At 49.6% G+C, this 18850-nt stretch overlaps 1 protein-coding gene across 4 annotated transcripts in view; it reads left to right on the forward strand.

Moving 5' to 3' along the window:
- The window catches only part of TEAD4 (TEA domain transcription factor 4), an 86237-nt gene that overhangs the window by 18169 nt on the left and 49218 nt on the right, over positions 1 to 18850 (forward strand). For 3 of the 4 annotated variants that reach the window (XM_508934.8, XM_054663010.2, XM_054663013.2), the window contains one exon: positions 17793 to 18047. The exons of the other annotated variant lie outside the window; for it this stretch is intronic. In XM_508934.8, coding sequence (XP_508934.4) covers positions 18041 to 18047 — 7 coding nt within the window. In that variant the 5' untranslated portion in view covers positions 17793 to 18040. The remainder of the gene's footprint in view (positions 1 to 17792; positions 18048 to 18850) is intronic. 4 annotated transcript variants of the gene reach the window in all.

Consider the following 18850-nt stretch of genomic DNA (forward strand, 5'->3'; position numbering starts at 1 on the left):
CTGAGGATTAGAGTAGCTTGCTCAGGACTCCCAGGTCCCTGTGAGGCTGGGCCAGGATCTGAGCTCAGGCGTCTTGAGTCCAGAGCCCAAACGCTAAATCTCTGCCCCAGGCGTCTCTCTCTCTCTTTCTCTTTCTCCCCTTCCTGCTCTCTCTCCCCTTCCCCCTTCCCTTCTTTTTCCTCTCTCTTTTGACCAGTCATTGCTCAAGGGGTCCAGCTCTCTGACTTTTGTTCCAACATCTCCTTAGCCTGGGAAGGATTGTGGGGCCTCCCCTCCTCTCACCTGCTCCCCGTTCCCCATCCTGTCCTGAAGCCAGGTGTGATGAAGGCCTCACACCAAAGGATGGCCGGGAAGGTGCTGCCGTGCATTGCCTTGCAGGGGCTTTACTTGCTTTTCTCAATCCTCAGTGGCTCTGCAGGCAGGAATGCTCATCCCCATTTGACAGGTGATGAAACAGAAGCTTTGGGGAGGTTCAGTAAGTTGCTGAACAGCTGTGCAACGTAGCTGGTGAGAGGCAGGTTTCACTCAGGTCATAGGACTCTGAGGCGTCTTTAACATGTCCCGGACTTCACGTGGCCTTTCCCGAGAACTTGTTGCATTTCAGGAGAGGAAGGGGCACTGCTCAGCAAGAGGAAGGCACTCCAGTGGTGGGAGCTCAGGCCCCGGGACACCTAGGTTTTCTTGGTCTTGTTTTCTGAGAAGGGCCCTTTTTTGGCCTCCGGCAGGCCCTGGCCCTTCCGAAATCACAATGGGATCTGTTTGTTTCTAACTGAGTACACAGCCTGGCCCGGCCCAGCCCAACCAAATCCATTTCTCTGCTGGGTTCTTTCCTTCTCCACCAATCCCTTTCCTTCCATCCCTCGGGACTCACCTGCCTGTGACCTGGGGACTCTCCTGTCCTTCTCTTTTCTTTTCCAGCTGTAACCAGGCCCTTTCCTTTGCTCCTGTATTTTGGGCCCAGGTCCCCTGCAGTCCCTCTTTTCCTTCTCTGCCCTCTTCTTTTTGTCTTCTATCTCCTGGTGTGCTTTAAACAATTTTTTTGGTGAAATGTATGTAACATAAAATTTGCCATTTGAACTCCAAGTGTGCAGTTCGGTGGCATTAAGGACATTCACAATTGTGCTGCAGTCTCCTGCTTCCATCTCCAGAACTTTTTCATCTTCCGAAACTGAAACGCTGTACCCGTTAAACAGTAAGTGCCTGGTTTTTTTTTGTCTTTTTGTTTTTTTTGTTTTGTTTTGTTTTGAGAGGGAGTCTCACTTCACTCACTTTATTGCCCAGGCTGGAGTGCAGTGGTACGATCTTGGCTCGCTGCCTCCGGGGTTCAAGTGATTTTTGTGCCTCAGCCTCCTAAGTAGCTGGGACTATAGGCCTGCGCCACCGCCCCTGGCTAATTTTTGTATTTTTTAGTAGAGACAGGTTTCACCATGTTGGCCAGGCTGGTCTCGAACTCCTGACCTCAGGTGATCCACCTGCCTCGGCCTCCCAGAGTGCTGGGATTACAGGTGTGAACCACTGCGCCTGACAATGACTGTTAATGTTATGAATGAAACTCCCCATTCCCCCATCCCCAACCCCTGATAGTCTCTCTTCGGCTGTCTCTATGGATTTGCATATTCTCAGTACTTCATGGAAGTGAAATAACATGAGATTTGTCCTTTCATGACTGGCTTGTTTCACTTAGTGCAATGTCCTTAAGGTTCATCCATGTTGTAGCCTATGTCAGAATTTCATGCCTTTTTTGTTTGTTTGTTTTGGAGATGGAGTCTCACTCTGTTGCCCAGGCTGGAGTGCAGTAGTGTGATCTCAGCTCACTGCAACCTCCGCCTCCCTGGTTCAAGCGATTCTTGTGCCTCAACCTCCCAAGTAGCTGGGATTACAGGCGCCTGCCACCATGCCCGGCTAATTTTTGTATTTTTAGTAGAGACAGGGTTTCACATTGTTGGCCAGGCTGGTCTCGAGCTCCTGTCCTCAAGTGATCCGCCCGTCTCGGCCTCCTAAAGTGCTGGGATTACAGGCGTGAGCCACCGCGCCCGGTCTCATTCCTTTCTAAGGCCGAATCATCCTCCATTACCTGGATGCACCACATTTTGTTTATCCATTCCTCTATTGATGGACATTTGGGCTGCTTCCCCTTTTGACTATCCTGGTGCCTTTTGACATTCTGTGCTTAGGAACAGTAGACAGCACTTCCGCACTATGCTTGGGGCCACTGGAGGCAGCAAAACCACCTGCAAAAGTGCAGAAGTCATAGCACTAAATAGACCCAGAACAAGACACTTGCAGGAGAGCCGACCCAGGTAGACAAAGTGCGGCGTTGCCGACCTCAGCTGGGAGCGTGCGCGTCAGGCAGTGAGAATTTGTGGCTGCTCAGTGCATGCATGTGTCCGCAAATGACTGTGAAAATACTGGGAGTAGTGATTTGGGGGTTAGAAATTTTAGCAAGTTGGCAAACTTGCAAATACAAAATCTGTGACTATTCTGTGATTAATGAGGATTGACTGTACTTGCATCTTCATAGATGACTCTCCCTCATTCCCTCCTGAGATGACAGCGTTAATCCATTCAGCAAGGCCCAATCACATCTTAAAGGCTCCATCTCCCAACATTCTTGTGTTGGGGATTAAGTTTTTAACCCATGAACTTTGAGGGGCACATTCATACCAGAGCAGCGCCCAATGCCTGTCATATAGTACATGCCCAGTGAACAGTGAGTGAATGAAGGGCACAAGGACTGAAGTACCCGTGCTGAGTTGTTAGGCATGAGAATCAGCAGGGAGAGATCTTTCTGGCAGGGGAGCCTGTTCCTCTCCTCCCTGGGAACAAGCCCTCTCCTGTGCTCACCGAGAGGCATCCAGTGATGGTCATGGAGGTTGGAATTGTGTGGCAGAAAAGTGCAGGCCTGAGATGTAGTTCTAGTCCCAGTTTTAACAGGTTTTGTGGTCTTTGGCAAGTCACTTCACCTCTCAGGGCCTTAGTCTCCTCACTTATACATTGGAGGGCAGTTTTCTCCCCCAAGATTCTTTCCTCACACAAACCCTGGGAACCCTGCCTCTCTCCGCTGGGATCTTCACTGGAGGCTGTGGGAACAGTGGGGTCCACGCAATGAAAGAGACCAAGAGGTCTTCGTGTCTGCAGAGATGAACTTCTCTAGCTCCCTTAGCCTGCCAATCCAGGCTACCCCTCCCTCCAACTCTGCACATCTAACTTGCATCCCTCGTGCTGCAGAGTCAGATCATCCCCCTTCCTATTGCCAACAGAAGTGTTTGCAAAATAGGCCGGATGTGGTGGCTTACGCCTGTAATCCCAGCACTTTGGGAGGCCGAGACGGGCGGATCACTTGAGGACAGGAGCTCGAGACCAGTCTGGCCAACATGGTGAAACCCCACCTCTACTAAAAAAACAAAAATTAGCTGGGCATGGTGGTACATGCCTGTAATTCCAGCTACTCAGGAGGCTGAGGCAGGAGAATCTCTTGAACCTAGGAGGCTGAGATTGCAGTGAGTCCATATCGCTCCACCGTACTCCAGCCTGGGTGACAGAGCAAGACTCTGTCTCAATTAAAAAAAAAAAAAGTTGGCAAAATAGGTCAAAGAAGCATCATGGCCAGGCGCAGTGACTCACGCCTGTAATCCCAGCAGTTTGGGAGGGCAAGGCGGGCAGATATCTGAGGTCAAGAGCGAAACTCCATCTCAAAAAAAAAGCAGCATCATGATGGGCAGGAGGCAGCTTGCAGTGGGGAAGGGCTTCAGAGCCGCAGTCTGAGCCTTGTCTCTTACTGGCTTTGGGCTGGGACACAGCACTTCACCTTAGGAGCCTCAGCATCTTCACCTGCCAAATGGGGCAGTGCAGCTACCTCAAGGGGATGGGGGCAGGATTGGAGGAAGATGTAGTCAAGTGCTTTGCCCAGTGCCTGATGCAGAGTGGGCATTTGAAACTGGCACCTCCTAGTGTTAAAGTAGTAAAACGTGTGTTCCTCGGTGTCCTGGGCACCTCTTTGACACTCAGCCCTCTCACAAGTGCTGGGCTGCCTGTATCCGTCCTGCAGGGTCGCCTGCCCAGTGCACAGGGGCTTGCACTGTGTGAGGAGGCAGCACAGCCCACCCGGCACTACCTGCAGGATAGGTTCTTTCCTGCCCAGGTCCCCTGGCCTCCTCCCTTTGTCTCCCAGCTCCTGAGTTTCCAAGCTTAGTTAGCGTGGAAGACAGCAGACAACTGACTGGCCAGAGTAGCACGGCACATTCAGGCAATCAGTGTAGCAGCTCAGGGGCCTCTGGGAACTGGGGCTCAGGGAACCCTTCAGGGTGGAGGGGGCCTCTCACTGCACTCGCTTGTGCCCTGTACCTACCTCCACCCAAGCCTCTGACTCTCCATAGCACTTACCTGTTTGCATGTCTGTCTAGTCTCCCATCCCCATCTGAAGTCTGAGCCCCATGAGGGTCTGGACCCTTTTCTCTAGAGTTAAGTCCAAGAACAGGTACTTTAAGTAAAGAGTTAGTTGATGGACTGTTGGCAGGAATTAAATTAGTACTGAGGCCCACCCTAAGCAGGGAAGCAGTATGAACAGACTTGGGGCTCAGGAGATGGTGAGAAGCCCAGGGGTGCTGGAGGGTAGTGGGGATGCGCCTGGAAGAAGGCTGGGGTCTGCTGCTCCTCTTTCCCGTCTCATTTTAAGAGATGATTTCTCTTAAAATGAAGAGACTTCTCCATTTCTTATTTTGAGAGATGAAGCCCAGTGACCCCCAAAATCAGGGTGTTTTCTTCTGAATTATCTGTCTCAGCTCTAGAGGCTGGAGGAGTTGTGAGGGGCTTAGGGATCACAGTGGCTGCAGAAGGCTCTGAAAGGAGGGCTCTGGGAGCTTGAGATGGATCGGACTGGGGAGAGGACGTCAGGTTGGCCTGGGGTCTGGTTCTGCCTTTTCTCGGGGCAGGTCCTTTGCCCTCCCTGAGGCTTGGCCTCTCCATTTGGAACTTAGCATCCTGATTCCCTTCCTGTCCTGAAAGTGTTTTGGGAGGAGCTTACTGTTCTGAGTATTAGGGAGATCTTAATAAAAGCCCATACATTCCTGATCCTTCTGGAAATTCCTGAGTAATTAGCACCTGTGGGCCCTAGGATGGAGCAACCTGCTGTCTTCTGGGGTTGCCCTGGGGGCTACCCTGTAGCTTTTGGTTGGGGCTGAGGCAGAGTAGAGGCTCCTGGGCTGGGCCCTGAGAACCAAGTCAGGGATTATTTTTACTCTTCTGTTCACAGCGCATGGCCCAGCTCCACGATGCCATCTGTCCCCCGCCTCCGGCTCTCCCCTGGCAGGCCCTCCTGGGTCACTGTGGAGCACTTGGGGAAGGAGGAGGAGGCTGGTGCTGGCTTACCCCATTCCATGAGCCACAGGGCAGGGCGGTGCGTGGGAGGTTTGCCTGGTGGCGGGAGGCAGCTGCCAGCCCCGGGATGTGGGCCGCGGGCAGATAGGAGAAGCTCGCCAGTGACGGCTGTGAACCTAGAGCACCAGGGACACGTGGGGCTGGGAGCAACTCCATTTCGGTAACAAACCCTGTGGCCCAGGGCCTTGGATGACCTGCTGCCCTGCTTTTCCTGGGACAGACCCAATCCTAGGGACATGGAGTGCAGGTCCTCAGAAAACCCCACTCGTGGGGCAGGGTCTGGCATTAGGAGTCTTTGGTTCTCCCCAGGTGTGTGTTCTGCTGGGCTGCCCTAGGCCCAACTTCTGCAGGGACTGATGGTGCTCACTTCACCAGGCCAGTCCAGCTCAGCTTGGGTGAAGGAAGGGGAATTCTGAGGAGGAGCGGGGCCCAGAGACCATAGAAGGGGTCAGGTGGGGTAAGGGAGGTGGCGGCCCTCCTTTCCATCTCCTGACATCCTGGTCTCCACCGCACCGTCTACCTGACTCAGGGCATCCATCTGTACTTAGTGTCAGGTCCAGAAGAAAATCTAGGCTACAACCAGGACTTAAGAGGCCTCAGGTATTAAAATGATTAATTAAGTATTAATATTAGGCATTAGGGCTTCAGACTTTCTACTTGGCATTGTTTATGGCTTAATAACAATGAAGACAATAAGAAATAGCTCTTATGAGCACTGACTGTGTCAGGCCCTACACTAGATGACATCTCACTATGTCATCTCTCCTGCGGGACAGCCTTCTGGGATGGATCAGTTCCCCAGCCTTCTGAGCAGAGCCACACGTGAAAGTCTGCAAGGTACTTCTAGAGGCCACTGGAGACTTCTGGGATCTGGGGAGGGAGTGTGAACCACAGATACTGCTAGCACAGAAAGGACCCTGGATCCCAATGAGGGCATCCTTCTTGTTTTACAGATGAGCAAAATGAGGCCCAGAAAAATGAGGTGGTTTGTCTGTGGTTGTGTAGTTGGTGGTAGAACTGGAACCAAAGCCAGGCTCTTGCTTCCCATACATCACACTTCCATTCTACAAGCCTCCAAAATAAGCCCCAAAGGGATTTGTGCACAATTCAAGCTCTTTTTCTGGTATGCCAAAATCCAGACATTTCCTGAGGTTTCTTTTGTTTCCCAAAACTAAGCACAGAGCAATCTGTTCTCCCCACAGAGAAATCATTATTCCACAATAACACTTAACAAATATGCCTTCGTTTGTTCATTCTGTGTTCATCAGCTCTGTGCAGCGTGCTGAGGACTTACAGAGGAAGACAGCTGTCCCTGTCCCCATGGTGTCTAAAGTGTGGTGGAGACCAGTCCTTACTGGGAGATGGGGGCTGGATATGGAAAGGCAGGAATCTGCTAAGGTTGGAGTCATCTTCCCAGGGGGAGTGACATACGGCTGGATCTTAAGGCTGAGCAAGGGTTGGTCCGGTGAACAAGGAATGGAAGGGAAGTTTCAGGTAGCAGCACCTCCACCAGGAGTGGAGAAAGAGCCTAGCATGTTGGAGGGTGATTTGGATGGCTGAGTTTGGGGCTTGGAGGTGGGTTCAAAGAAGGTGGTGCCTGTGTGCGGAAGGTATGGCCGGAGAGCAGGGATCAGCAGATGCAAGCGCTAGAAAATCCCATCATGGAGTGTGTAGTGTTATCTTAAGAACAAAGAAAAGGCATTCAAAATTTTTAGGTAGCAGAATCATGTGATCAGGTTTGCATTTTAGAAAAATCACTCAGGCTGGGGTGAAGAGATTATGGAGCCTGAATGGGGTTGCACCCGTCATCCAGATGTGCATCGCTGGAAGCTTGGATTAGGGCTGTGAGATAGAGTAGATTCAGGAGACATGTAGGCGACAGAAAGGCAGGATGTGGTCATTAGTTAGATGTGGGAGATATTAATAAGAGGGAAAAGTCCAAACAGTCATGTGCTGCTTCACGAAGGGGATGCCTCCTGAGAAATGTGTCTCTTGGCGATTTCATCCTTGTGCAACCATAATAGAGCATCCTTACACAAACCTAGATGGTATAGCCTACGACACACCCGGGCTGTGTGGTACAACCTATTGCTTCTGGGCTATAAATCTGTACAGCATGTGGCTATACTCAGTTCTATAGGCAACTATAACACAGTGGTAACTGTAACTGTTAGTATTTGTATATCTCAACATTCCTAAACATAGAAAAGGTACAGTGAAAATAAAATATAAAAGATAACAAATGGCACACCTGTATGGGGTACACCATGAATGGAGCTTGCAGGACTGGAAGCTGCTCTGGGTGAGTCAGTGAGTGAATGGTGACTGAATGTACGCTACTGTAGGCTTGACTGTACACTACTCTACACTAGGACATTACTGATACTACTGTAGACTTTATAAAAACAGATACTTAGGCTATACTAAATGTATTTAAAATGATTTTTCTTCAAGAATATATTAACTTGGCTTTCTGTAACTTTTTTACTTTATAAACTTCTTAATTTTTTGATTCTTTTATAATAACACTTTAAAACGCAAACACCTCACGCCTGTAATCCCAGCACTTTGGGAGGCCGAGGCGGGCGGATCACGAGGTCAGGAGGTCGAGACCATCCTGGCTAACATGGTGAAACCCCGTCTCTACTAAAAATACAAAAAAAACTAGCCAGTCGTGGTGACAGGCACCTGTAGTCCCAGCTGCTCAGGAGGCTGAGGCAGGAGAATGGCATGAGCCCGGGAGGTGGAGCTTGAGTGAGCCGAGATTGTGCCACTGCACTGCAGCCTGGGTGACAGAGCGAGACTCTGTCTCAAAAAAAAAAAAAAAAAAAAAAAAAAAACCCAAAAACGCAAACACATTGCACAGCTGTACAAAAATATTTTCTTAATTTATATCTTTATTCTATAAGCCTTCTTCTGTTTACAAAATCTTTTTTTTTTTTTTTTTTTTTTTTTGAGACGGAGTCTCATTCTGTCCCCCAGGCTGGAGTGTAGTGGCACGATCTCGGCTCACTGCAACCTCCGCCTCCCGGGTTTAAGCGGTTCTCCTGCCTCAGCCTCCCTAGTAGCTGGGATTATAGGTGCGCACCATCATGCCTGGCTAATTTTTGTATTTTTAGTAGAGACGGGGTTTCAGCATATTGGCCAGGGTGGCCTCGAGCTCCTGACCTCGTGATCCACCTACTTCACCTGTTTTTTTACTTTTTAACTTTGTCGTTAAAAACAGAGACATACCAGCCGGGCGTGGTGGCTCACGCCTGTAATCCCAGCACTTTGGGAGGCCGAGGTGGGTGGATCACGAGGTCAGGAGTTCAAGACCAGCCTGGCCAACAGGGCGAAACCCTGTCTCTACTAAAAAAATACAAAAAATTAGCCAGGCATGGCGGCGGTTGCCTGTAATCCCAGCTACTTGGGAGGCTGAGGCAGAGAATTGCTTGAACCCGGGAGGCAGAGGTTGCAGTGAGCTGAGATCGCGTCACTGCACTCCAGCCTGGGCAACAAGAGCAACACTCCATCTCAAAAAAATAAAAACTAAAAAAAATAATAAAAACAGAGACAAACGCACACATTAGGCCTGCACAGCGTCAGGGTCGTCAGTATCACTGTCTTCCACCTGCATGTCCTGCCCCACTGGAAAGCGTTTGGGGCAGTAACTCGCATGGAGATATCATCTCCCAGGGTAACAGTGTCTTTTTCTGGAATGCCTCCCGAAGGGCCTGCCTGAGGCTGTTTTACAGTAATTTTTTTTTTACAAGTAGAAGGAGTACACTCTAAAATGATGATAAAGGCTGGGCGCGGTGGCTCACGCCTGCAATCCCAGTCCTTTGGGAGGTTGAGACGGGCCAATCACCAGAGGTCAGGAGTTCGAGACCAGCCTGGCCAACATGGTGAAACCCCGTCTCCACTAAAAATACAAAAAATTAGCCGGGCGTGGTGGTATGTGCCTGTAATCCCAGCTACTCGGGAGGCCGAGTCACGAGAATTGCTTGACCTCAGGAAGCAGAAGGTGCAGTGAGCTGATACTGCACCACTGCACTCCAGCCTGGGTGACAGAGTGAGACTCTGTCTCAAAAAATAAAAAAAAAATAAAAAAATAGATATAATAAAAAGAGACGATAAAAAGTATAGTATAGTAAATAGTTAACCAGTAACACAGTCATTTATTGTCAAGGATTGTGTACTGTACATAATTGTGTGTGCTAGACTTACACAACAGGAAGCACAGTAGGTTTGTTTTACACCAGTGCCACCAGACACGTGAGGAATGTGTGGCACTGCCATGGTAGGATGGCTCTGATATCACTAGGCAACAGGAAGTTTTCAGCTCCATTATCATCTTATGGGACCCCCTTTGAATGAACGTTTGGGGCTGACTGAAATTTTGTTATGCAGTGCATGACCGCGTTCCTAGCTTTCTGGTCTCTGTGTGGATAGTGGTTCATTTCCTGAGAGAGAGCCGAGGAGGTGAACAGGATTTGGGGACAAGCTGAACACTTGGTTTTGGGCATGTTGAGTTTGAGGAGCTCTGGAGATTGATTAGAGATGCCTGGTAGGCAGTTTCTGTGAGGACCTTCACCTCAGGAAAGATACACAGATTTGGGGATTAAACCAATATAGTGGGAATGCAAGCCTTGGGTGGGGATCCCCCCAGGAGTCTGTTTAGGGTTTAAAAAGAAGAGGTCAGGTCAGAACCCAGGGACACATCTTTATAGAATGAGTCTGGTGAAATATGGAGCCCAGGGAATATGGAGAAAGGAAGCCTGGAGCCGACTTGGAAGACTGGAGACTCCTCCTGCTGCTTCTATGTGTTTTCAGAATCAGCTTGTTTTTTTGTTTGTTTGGTTGGTTTTTTTGTTTTTTTGAGACGGAGTCTCACTCTTTCACCCAGGTGGGACTGCAGTGGCGCGATCTCAGCTCACTGCAAGCTCCGCCTCCTGGGTTCACGCCATTCTTCTGACTCAGCCTCCCGAGTAGCTGGGACTACAGGCGCCCGCCACCATGCCCGGCTAATGTTTTGTATTTTTAGTACAGACGGGGTTTCACCGTGGTCTCGATCTCCTGACCTCGTGATCCGCCGGCCTCAGCCTCCCAAAGTGCTGGGATTACAGGCCTGAGCCACTGTGCCCAGCCTGGAATCAGCTTGTTAAGCTTTGTGGAAAACTGTGTGGAATTTTTTAAAATCACAATTTCAGGGCCGGGCACGGTGGCTCACACCTGTAATCCCAGCACTTTGGGAGGCTGAGGAGGAGGATCACTTGAGGTCAGGAGTTCAAGACCAGCCTGGCCAACATGGTGAAACCCTGTCTCTACTAAAAATATAAAAATTAGCCAGGTGTGATGGTGGCACGTGCCTGTAATCCCAGCTACTTGGGAGGCTGAGGCAGGAGAATCACTTGAGCCTGGGAGGTGGAGGTTGCAGTGAGCTGAGATCACGCCACTGTACTCCAGCCTGGGTGACAGAACAAAACTCCATCTCAAAAAAATAAAAATAAAATAAAAAATCACAATTTCATTGAATTTATGATTTATTTGGAGAGATTCAACATCTTCATAATATTGTTTTCCCATTCATGAACACAGTTTCTCTCCATTTATTTAGGTATTATGACACTGTGAAATACATACTAGGGGTCTGGCGCTGTGGTTCAGGTCTGTAATCCCAGCACTTTGGGAGGCTGAGGCGGGTGGATCACCTGAGGTCAGGAGTTCCAGACCAGCCTAGCCAACATGGCGAAACCCCGTCCCTACTAAAAATACAAATGCAAAAATTAGCCGGGTGAGGTGGCGGGTGCCTATAATCCCAGCTACTCGGGAGGCTGAGGCAGGAGAATCGCTTGAACCTAGGAGGCAGAGGTTGTAGTGAGCCGAGATTGCGCCACTGCACTCCAGCCTGGGCAAAAAAAGCTCAAAAAAAAAAAAAAAAGATATATTGGGACTTCATTCAGTTTCCTGCCATACAACTCCTAAAATCCTTGCAATCTTCAAAACGATGTGTCTTTTTGTATGCTAATGAGTCGATTTAGGGCTTGCAGTCCCTAGGTAGCTTCAGGATGGGACCAGACTCCAGAAAGACAAAGGGCAGGATTAGAGGGGTGGAACTTTCAGCCACACCCTCCAACCTCAGGGAGGCGAGAGGGGCTGAAGGTCAAGTTGATCACCAGTGGCCAATGGTTTAATCAGTCATGCCTATGTAATGAAGCCACCATAGACACCTAGAAGGACTGTGTTCGAGGAGCTTCCAGAAAGCTGAACAGGTGGAGGGACCTGAAGGGTGGCGTACCCAGGAGAGAACATGGAAGCTTCTCGAACCGTCCCACGTGCCTTGCCCTATGCGTCTCTATCCTTTGTGAGATCCTTTAGAATAAGCTGGTAAAGGTAGATAGTGTTTCTCTGAGTTCTGTGAGCTACTGTGGCAGGTTAATTGATCTTAAGGAGAGGGTTCTAGGAACCCCATCTATAGCTGGTGGGTCAGAAGCACAGGTAAAACAACCCAGGGCATGGGATGGGCATGGGAAGTCGGGAGGCAGTCCTGTGGAACCGAGCCCCCACCCTGTGGGATCTCCTGGCTTCAAGCAACCCTCCTGCCTCTCGGCCTCCCAAAGTGCTGAGATTATAGGTATGAGCCACCATGCCCAGCCCTGTTTTTCTCAGTGAGGCTCTTAGATTGGTAAATTCTCTATTATTTTTGTCTAAAAATGCCTCTATTTAATCTTCACTCTTGAATGATTTTTTGTTTGGGTTTTAAATTCAAGATTAACAGATAGTTTCTTTTAACAATTTGGTGATGTTATATTGAGTCTTCTAGTGTTACTGTTACGAAGTTTGCTATCAGTTTGTTGTTATTATTGTTTTTGAAACAGAATCTCCTTCTATCGCCCAGGCTGGAGTGCAATGGTGCAATATGGGCTCACCGCAACCTCTACCTCCTGGGTTCAAGTGATTCTCATGCCTCAGCCTCCCAAGTAGCTGGGATGACAGGCGCCCACCACCACGCCCAGCTAATTTTTGTATTTTTAGTAGAGACAGGGGTCTCACTATGTTGCCCAGGCTGGTCTCAAACTCCTGGCCTCAAGCGATCCACCTGCCTTGGCCTCCCAAAGTGCTGGGATTACAGGCATGACCCATCACACCAGACCAAGAAGTTCAATATCAGTTTAATAGTCCTTACTTTCTAGATAATCTGCCCTTTTTACCTCTCCATGCTTTTAAGATCTCTGTTTTGGGTATTCTGCAGTGTCCCTATGTTATGTGTTCCTTTTATTTGAATTTATCCTGGTTAGGATTCAGCATGGTTCCTGAATTATTGGAGTCATCTCTTCTATTAATCTGGAAAATTGCCTGCTGTTATCTCTTCAAATGTTGCTCTACTTTATTTATTTTCTATGTTCTCTTTTTCTGGAATTCTGATGTTGAATTGCCTTATTCTGTTCTCCTTGCTCTTTACTGTCATTTAAAAAATACATCTGGGTAATTTCCTCAGCTCTGTCTTCCAGATTGTTACTTCTTTATCTAGCTTTATCTAAGTTGTTAATCCCAACCATTGAGTTTTTAATTTCAATGACTACAATGTTTATTTTTAAATGTTTGATGTAGTTCTTTTTCCAGCCTACTTTGTAGTTTTGATAATATCTTGTTCTTTCCCATATTTACAATTCCTTATTTAGGTCAATAATCATTTAAACATAATCTCTTCAGAGATTTTCAGCCTGGGACCACTGTTTATTTTTAAGAATTGGCTAGAAGTTACTAAGTGATATAAAATTCAAATTTCAAATCCATTAAAGGGTAGGCCCTTGGTTACAAATTCTTTTTTTTAAGAATTATTTTTTATATCTACAATTTAGGCTAAGACAGAGAATTTTTTTTTTTTTTTTTTTTTTGAGATGGAGTCTCTTGCCTAGGCTGGAGTGCAGTGGCGTGATCTCAGCTCACTGCAACTCTGCCTCCCAGGTACAAGTCATTCTCTTGCTTCAGCCTCCCGAGTGGCTGGGATTACAGGCGTGTGCCACCATGCCAAGCTAATTTGTGTATTTTTAGTAGAGATGAGGTTTTGCCATGTTGGCCAGACTGGTCTTGAACAGCTGACCTCAAGTGATCCGTCTGCCTCGGCCTCCCAAAGTACTGGGATTACAGGCATGAGTCGCTTCGCCTGGCCCAGAGAATCTTCGCTGTCATATTTTGTCAGTGTTCTACTGGTTCTCTGAGGATTTAGGTATAGTTCCCAGTTTCAGCTTCTCTGCATCTCTCAGGTCTAAGGTCTCATCTCTGAGCAGCCATTAAAACCCGATTGTGGCCGGGCGCCGTGGCACATGCCTGTCATCCCAGCTCTTTGGGAGGCTGAGGCGGGCGAATCACAAGGTCAAGAGATCAAGACCATCCTGGCCAACATGGTGAAACCCCGTCTCTATTAAAAGTACAGAAATTAGTGGGGCATAGTGGCGCACGCCTGTAGTCCCAGCTACTTGGGAGGCTGAGGCAGGAGAATCGCTTGAACCCAGGAGGCAGAGGTTGCAGTGAGCTGGGATTGTGCCACTGCACTCCAGCCTGGCGACAGAGCGAGACTCCATCTCAAAAAAAAAAAAAAAAAAAAAAAAAAACCCAGTTGTGGCCGGGCATGGTGGCTCACTCCATGGGAGGCCAAGGAGGGAGAACTGCTTGAGGCTGGAAGTTCAAGACCAGCCTAGGCAACGTAGTGAGACCTCTACAGTAAATACGTAATCTCTACAGTAAATAAATAATTAGCCGGGCATGGTGGTGCGTGACTAGAGTCCCAGCTACTCAGGAGGTTGAGGCAGGAGGATCTCTTGAACCCATGAGTTTAGTGCTGTACTAAGCTATGATCTTGCCAGTGCACTTCAGCCTGGGCAACAGAGCAAGACCCTGTCTCTAAAAAATAAAAAAATATAAAAATTTAAGTGACGAAAAATAAAAAACCAGCTTCCTCATTACTAAGGGAGCTTTGCTCAGTCGTTTCTAAATTTATTTATAGAGTGAGAGTTTAAAATCATCTTATCTACTATATTGCCAGAAATTAAAGTTGACAACTCTTTTAAGTAGTTTGTTTTGGGCTGGGCATGATGGCTCACGCCTGTGATTTCAGCACTTTGGGAGGCCGAGGTGGATGGATCACCTGAGGTCAGGAATTTGAGACCAGCCTGGCCAACGTGGCGAAACCCCGTCTCTACTAAAAATACAAAAATCAGCTGGGTGTGGTGATGTGTGCCTGTAATCCCAGCTACTCAGTAGGCTGAGGTGGGAGAATTGCTTGAACTTGGGAGGCGGAGGTTACAGTGAGCCGAGACTGCACCACTGCCCACCAGCCTGAGTGAACGAGCAAGACTCCGTCCCCCCACAGAAAAAAAATAAGTTTGTTTTGGAAGTATGGAAAAATGTTTTCATGTTCAGGATAGAATCAAGACCAGAATTTCTGGTAAGAGAATAAGCTAGTTTATTCCCGATAAAGCGACTCTGCCCCCAAACTCTCATGAAAACTTACTTTAACAGCCACAGAGACAACCGGCAACACTTGTTACACTAAAAAGGCCAGTGACTCTGAAGGGCTGAGAACAAGACCTTGATCTGCACCTTGGCCTCACTGCACGACCTGGGGCATGTCCTTAGCCCTCTGGGCCTCAGTGCCCTTTTCAGCAAGCTGAAGGAGCTGCTTAGGTTTCCTGGTGGCGGGGGTTGGGGGGGGCTTTCTGCTTTTTTTTTTGAGGCAGAGTCTCGCTCTGTCGCCCAGGCTGGAGTGTAGTGGCACCATCTTGGCCCACTGCAACCTCTGCCTCCCGGGTTCAAGTGATTCTCTGGCCTCGGCCTCCTGAGTAGCTGGGATTACAGGCACCCGCCACCATGCCCGGCTAATTTTTTTATTTTTAGTAGAGGCGGGGTTTCGCCATGTTGGCCAGGGTGGTCTCGAACTCCTGACCTCAGATGATCCACCCGCCTCGGCCTCCCAAAGTGCTGGGATTACAGGCGTGAGCCACTGCGCCCGGCCGGTTCCTGCTTTACGTGTCAGTGGCTCTAACCTCTTTCCCACTGCATGTCTGTGCCAGCTGCTTTGCCAAGCTCCTTTTGACCTCTCCTCCTGGGATGTGCCTCCCACACTTATGCCCCTCCCTTCCCTCGATCCTCACCCCCTCCCTCACAGTGCCTCTCCGGGAAGGAAATTGTCCTTCTCACAGGCCATGGGTGGGAGATGAGGGGTTTGAGGGTATGGAGGGGAATGATAAGCAAGGAATGCTCTGGGAGGTCCCACTTCAGAGGATCCGAGGTGGAAGTGGTCGAACTCAGGGGTTTAGACCCCCAGCCTGGGTTTGGGCTGCTGGGCTGCATTGCTCCTCAAGGCTAGTGGGGGAGAAGGGACGGGCAATGTGTGTGACGGGGTGAGGTCCTCCTTTACAAGTGGACTCGGTGGCTGGGATGGGGAGAAGTTGGGGGCTCTGGGAGGGCTGTGGGAGGTACGTGGTTCCCAGCTGGTACTCATAACCCAAAAACTGCCTTAAGATTACTGGTATGTCCTGCTCCTTCACAAACCCCTGAGAACTATGTTTGGAAGCTTACAGCTTGGATGGTTGGAGCCAAGAGGTCACTGGATTTGTCTCATGTTAGGGGAAGGTGGGGTTGTGACCATGAGCCTCCAGAGGCACCAGAAAGTCAATCCTGCCGTTGCTCCAGTGTGTGAGGAGCTGCCCAGACTGTTTCTTTTAGAAAGAGCCTGAGTTGGGAAGGGAACAGGAGAATAGTGACCTACATTATATTGTATATGCATTTTTAAAAATTTTTCATTGTGGCAAAAAAGACCACAAAATGTACCATCCTAACCCTCTTGAAGTATGCAGGTTGGTAGTGTTAAGTATATTCACAATGCTGCGCAGCAGATCTCCAGAACGTCTTCATCGTGCAAAACCGAAACTCTGTACCTGTCAAGTCACAACTCTGTATCTTTCTCCCACCAGCCCCTGGTAACCACCATTCTACTCTGTTTCTATTTGTTTGACCACTTAAGAAAATTAAAAAAAAAAAATTTTTAGTAGAGATGAAGTCTTGCTAACTCCTGGACTCAAATGATCCTCCTGCCTCAGCCTCCCTAAGTGCTGGGATTACAGGTGTGAGCCTCTGCACCCTGCCGACTACTTTATTTTTATTTTATTGTATTCATTTATTTTGAGACAGAGCCTTGCTCTGTCACCCAGGCTGGAGTGCAGTGGCGCAATCATGGCTCACTGCAGCCTTGACTTCCCAGGCTTAAGTGATTCTCTGCCCTCACCCTCCAGAGTAGCGGGGATTATAGGTGCGAGCCAGCACACCTGGCTAATTTTTTTTTAATTAATTTTTTGTAGAGATGGGGTCTCCCTATATTGCCTAGACTGGTCTGAAACTCCTGGGCTCAAGGGATCCTCCTGCCTCAGCCTCCCAAAGTGCTGGGGGTATAGGCATGAGCCACTGTGCCTGGCCTAATGTGACTGCTTAGATACCTCGTCAGCGGAATCATGCAGTGTTTGGGTTGTTTTGTAACTGGCGTGTTTCACTCAGCATAATGTCCTAAAGGTCCGTCTGTGCTGCAGCACGTGTCCCGGTTGCCTTCCTTTTTAAAGCTCCTATTTCGCTGTAGGTATACACCACATTTTGTTCATCCATTCATCCATTGATGGACACTTGGTTTGCTTCTACCTTTTGACTCTTGTGAATAATGCTGCCGCGAGCATGAGTGTACACATATATCTTTGAGACCCTGCTTTCAGTTTGTTTGGGTATATACCCAGATATTGGGTCATATGGTCTTGCTCTGTCGCCCAGGCTGGAGTGTAGTGGCGGGATCTCGGCTCACTGCAACCTCTGCTTCTCGGATTCAAGCGATTCTCCTGCCTGAGCCTCCCGAGTAGCTGGGATTACAGGTGCCCGCCACCACACCTGGCTAATTTCTGTATTTTTAGTAGAAACGGGGTTTCACCATGTTGGCCAGGCTGGTCTCGAGTTCCTGACCTCAAGTGATCTGCCTGCCTCAGCCTCCCAGAGTGCTGGGATTACAGGCGTGAGCCACAGCGCCCGGCCTGTACCATTTTGCATTCCCACCAACAGTACCCAGGATTTTGCATGCTTTTTGCCCAGGGTCGATTTAATGTCAGTGCATCCCCGGCACTGCATCCCTGTCTCCTACTTTTCAGCCCTTGTCTGGGTTCCTTGATATCAGGGAGTGCCTAGGTCATTGTGCTCATTCGACAGATGGGAAGATGAGCTCTCCAGAGGGGAAGGGACCTGTTCAAGACCCCAGGCCTGATTCTCACAGATCTTTCACTTCACGCTTTGCTTCCTGAGCAACTGATTCGGGCTCTGGCACTCCCCGGAGTGCCTTCATCCCATGGCCCACGCAGTTCTTCCACCGCTCACCGGGGCTATGGTTCCTGTCCCCGCAGGTCCAACGAGCGCTCCTCCAAGCGGAGCCTTGGAGGGCACGGCCGGCACCATTACCTCCAACGAGTGGAGCTCTCCCACCTCCCCTGAGGGGAGCACCGTCTCTGGGGGCAGTCAGGCACTGGACAAGCCCATCGACAATGACGCAGAGGGCGTGTGGAGCCCGGACATTGAGCAGAGTTTCCAGGAGGCCCTCGCCATCTACCCGCCCTGTGGCAGGCGCAAAATCATCCTGTCGGACGAGGGCAAGATGTATGGTAAGGAGCCCGTCGGGTTCAGCCCTGTACCTGAGGCTGAGGCAAGGGGCCGACACCAGAACCTTGGGGTTCCTGCCGGGCCACGGAAGGGGATGACCACTTGGGGCTTTGTCGGGTGGACACTGCTTTCTTCCCTCCTGGGCTCCCAAGGGATGGGGGCATCTGAGGAGAAGCCTGTGAGGGGGTGTGGAGGGTGGGGCCCCTGGCGGTGAGCAGAGGTGGGAGTGGGAATCTTGGAAAAGGCGAATCTGGGTGGGGTAGAACATCCCCCCAGAGCAGGTGGGGAGCACCCCACAAGCTGTACCCCAGCAGGTGCCTGACCAGCAGGCTGCCCACCTTGGCTGTGAAGGATGCTCACTCATCCCCTCTTTCCCTCATTCACTCACTCATTCATGCAACAAACAGATGCCAAGCCTTCTGTGTGCCTGGTGTGGGTTAGACGGGTCTAGTCCCAGCCTGTCATCTGGGGTGAGGGTAATGTGAGCTCACAGATACCTGCTCTGCAAGGCAGCCTGGAGAGCTCCTAGGAGAGGCAGAGTGCTGGAGACCACTCCCCTAGGAAAGGCCCCCCCCAACCCAGCAGAGGGTCACCAGAAACGGCTTGATCTTTGTGAGTGGCTGGGGTTGCAGAACACAATGGAAACTGTTCAGCACTGCATGGGAAGGACCAAGCAGTTGGCATGGGGCCACGATGACTTTTGGATGGAAGAGGGGGCATCTGGAAAAATGAAGCAGGGGCTGGGCATGGTGGCTCACTCAAGCCTGTGATTCTAGCACTTTGGGAGGCCAAGGTGGGAGGATCA

Source organism: Pan troglodytes, chromosome 10, assembly GCF_028858775.2.
Source record: "Pan troglodytes isolate AG18354 chromosome 10, NHGRI_mPanTro3-v2.0_pri, whole genome shotgun sequence".
NCBI lineage: Eukaryota > Metazoa > Chordata > Mammalia > Primates > Hominidae > Pan > Pan troglodytes.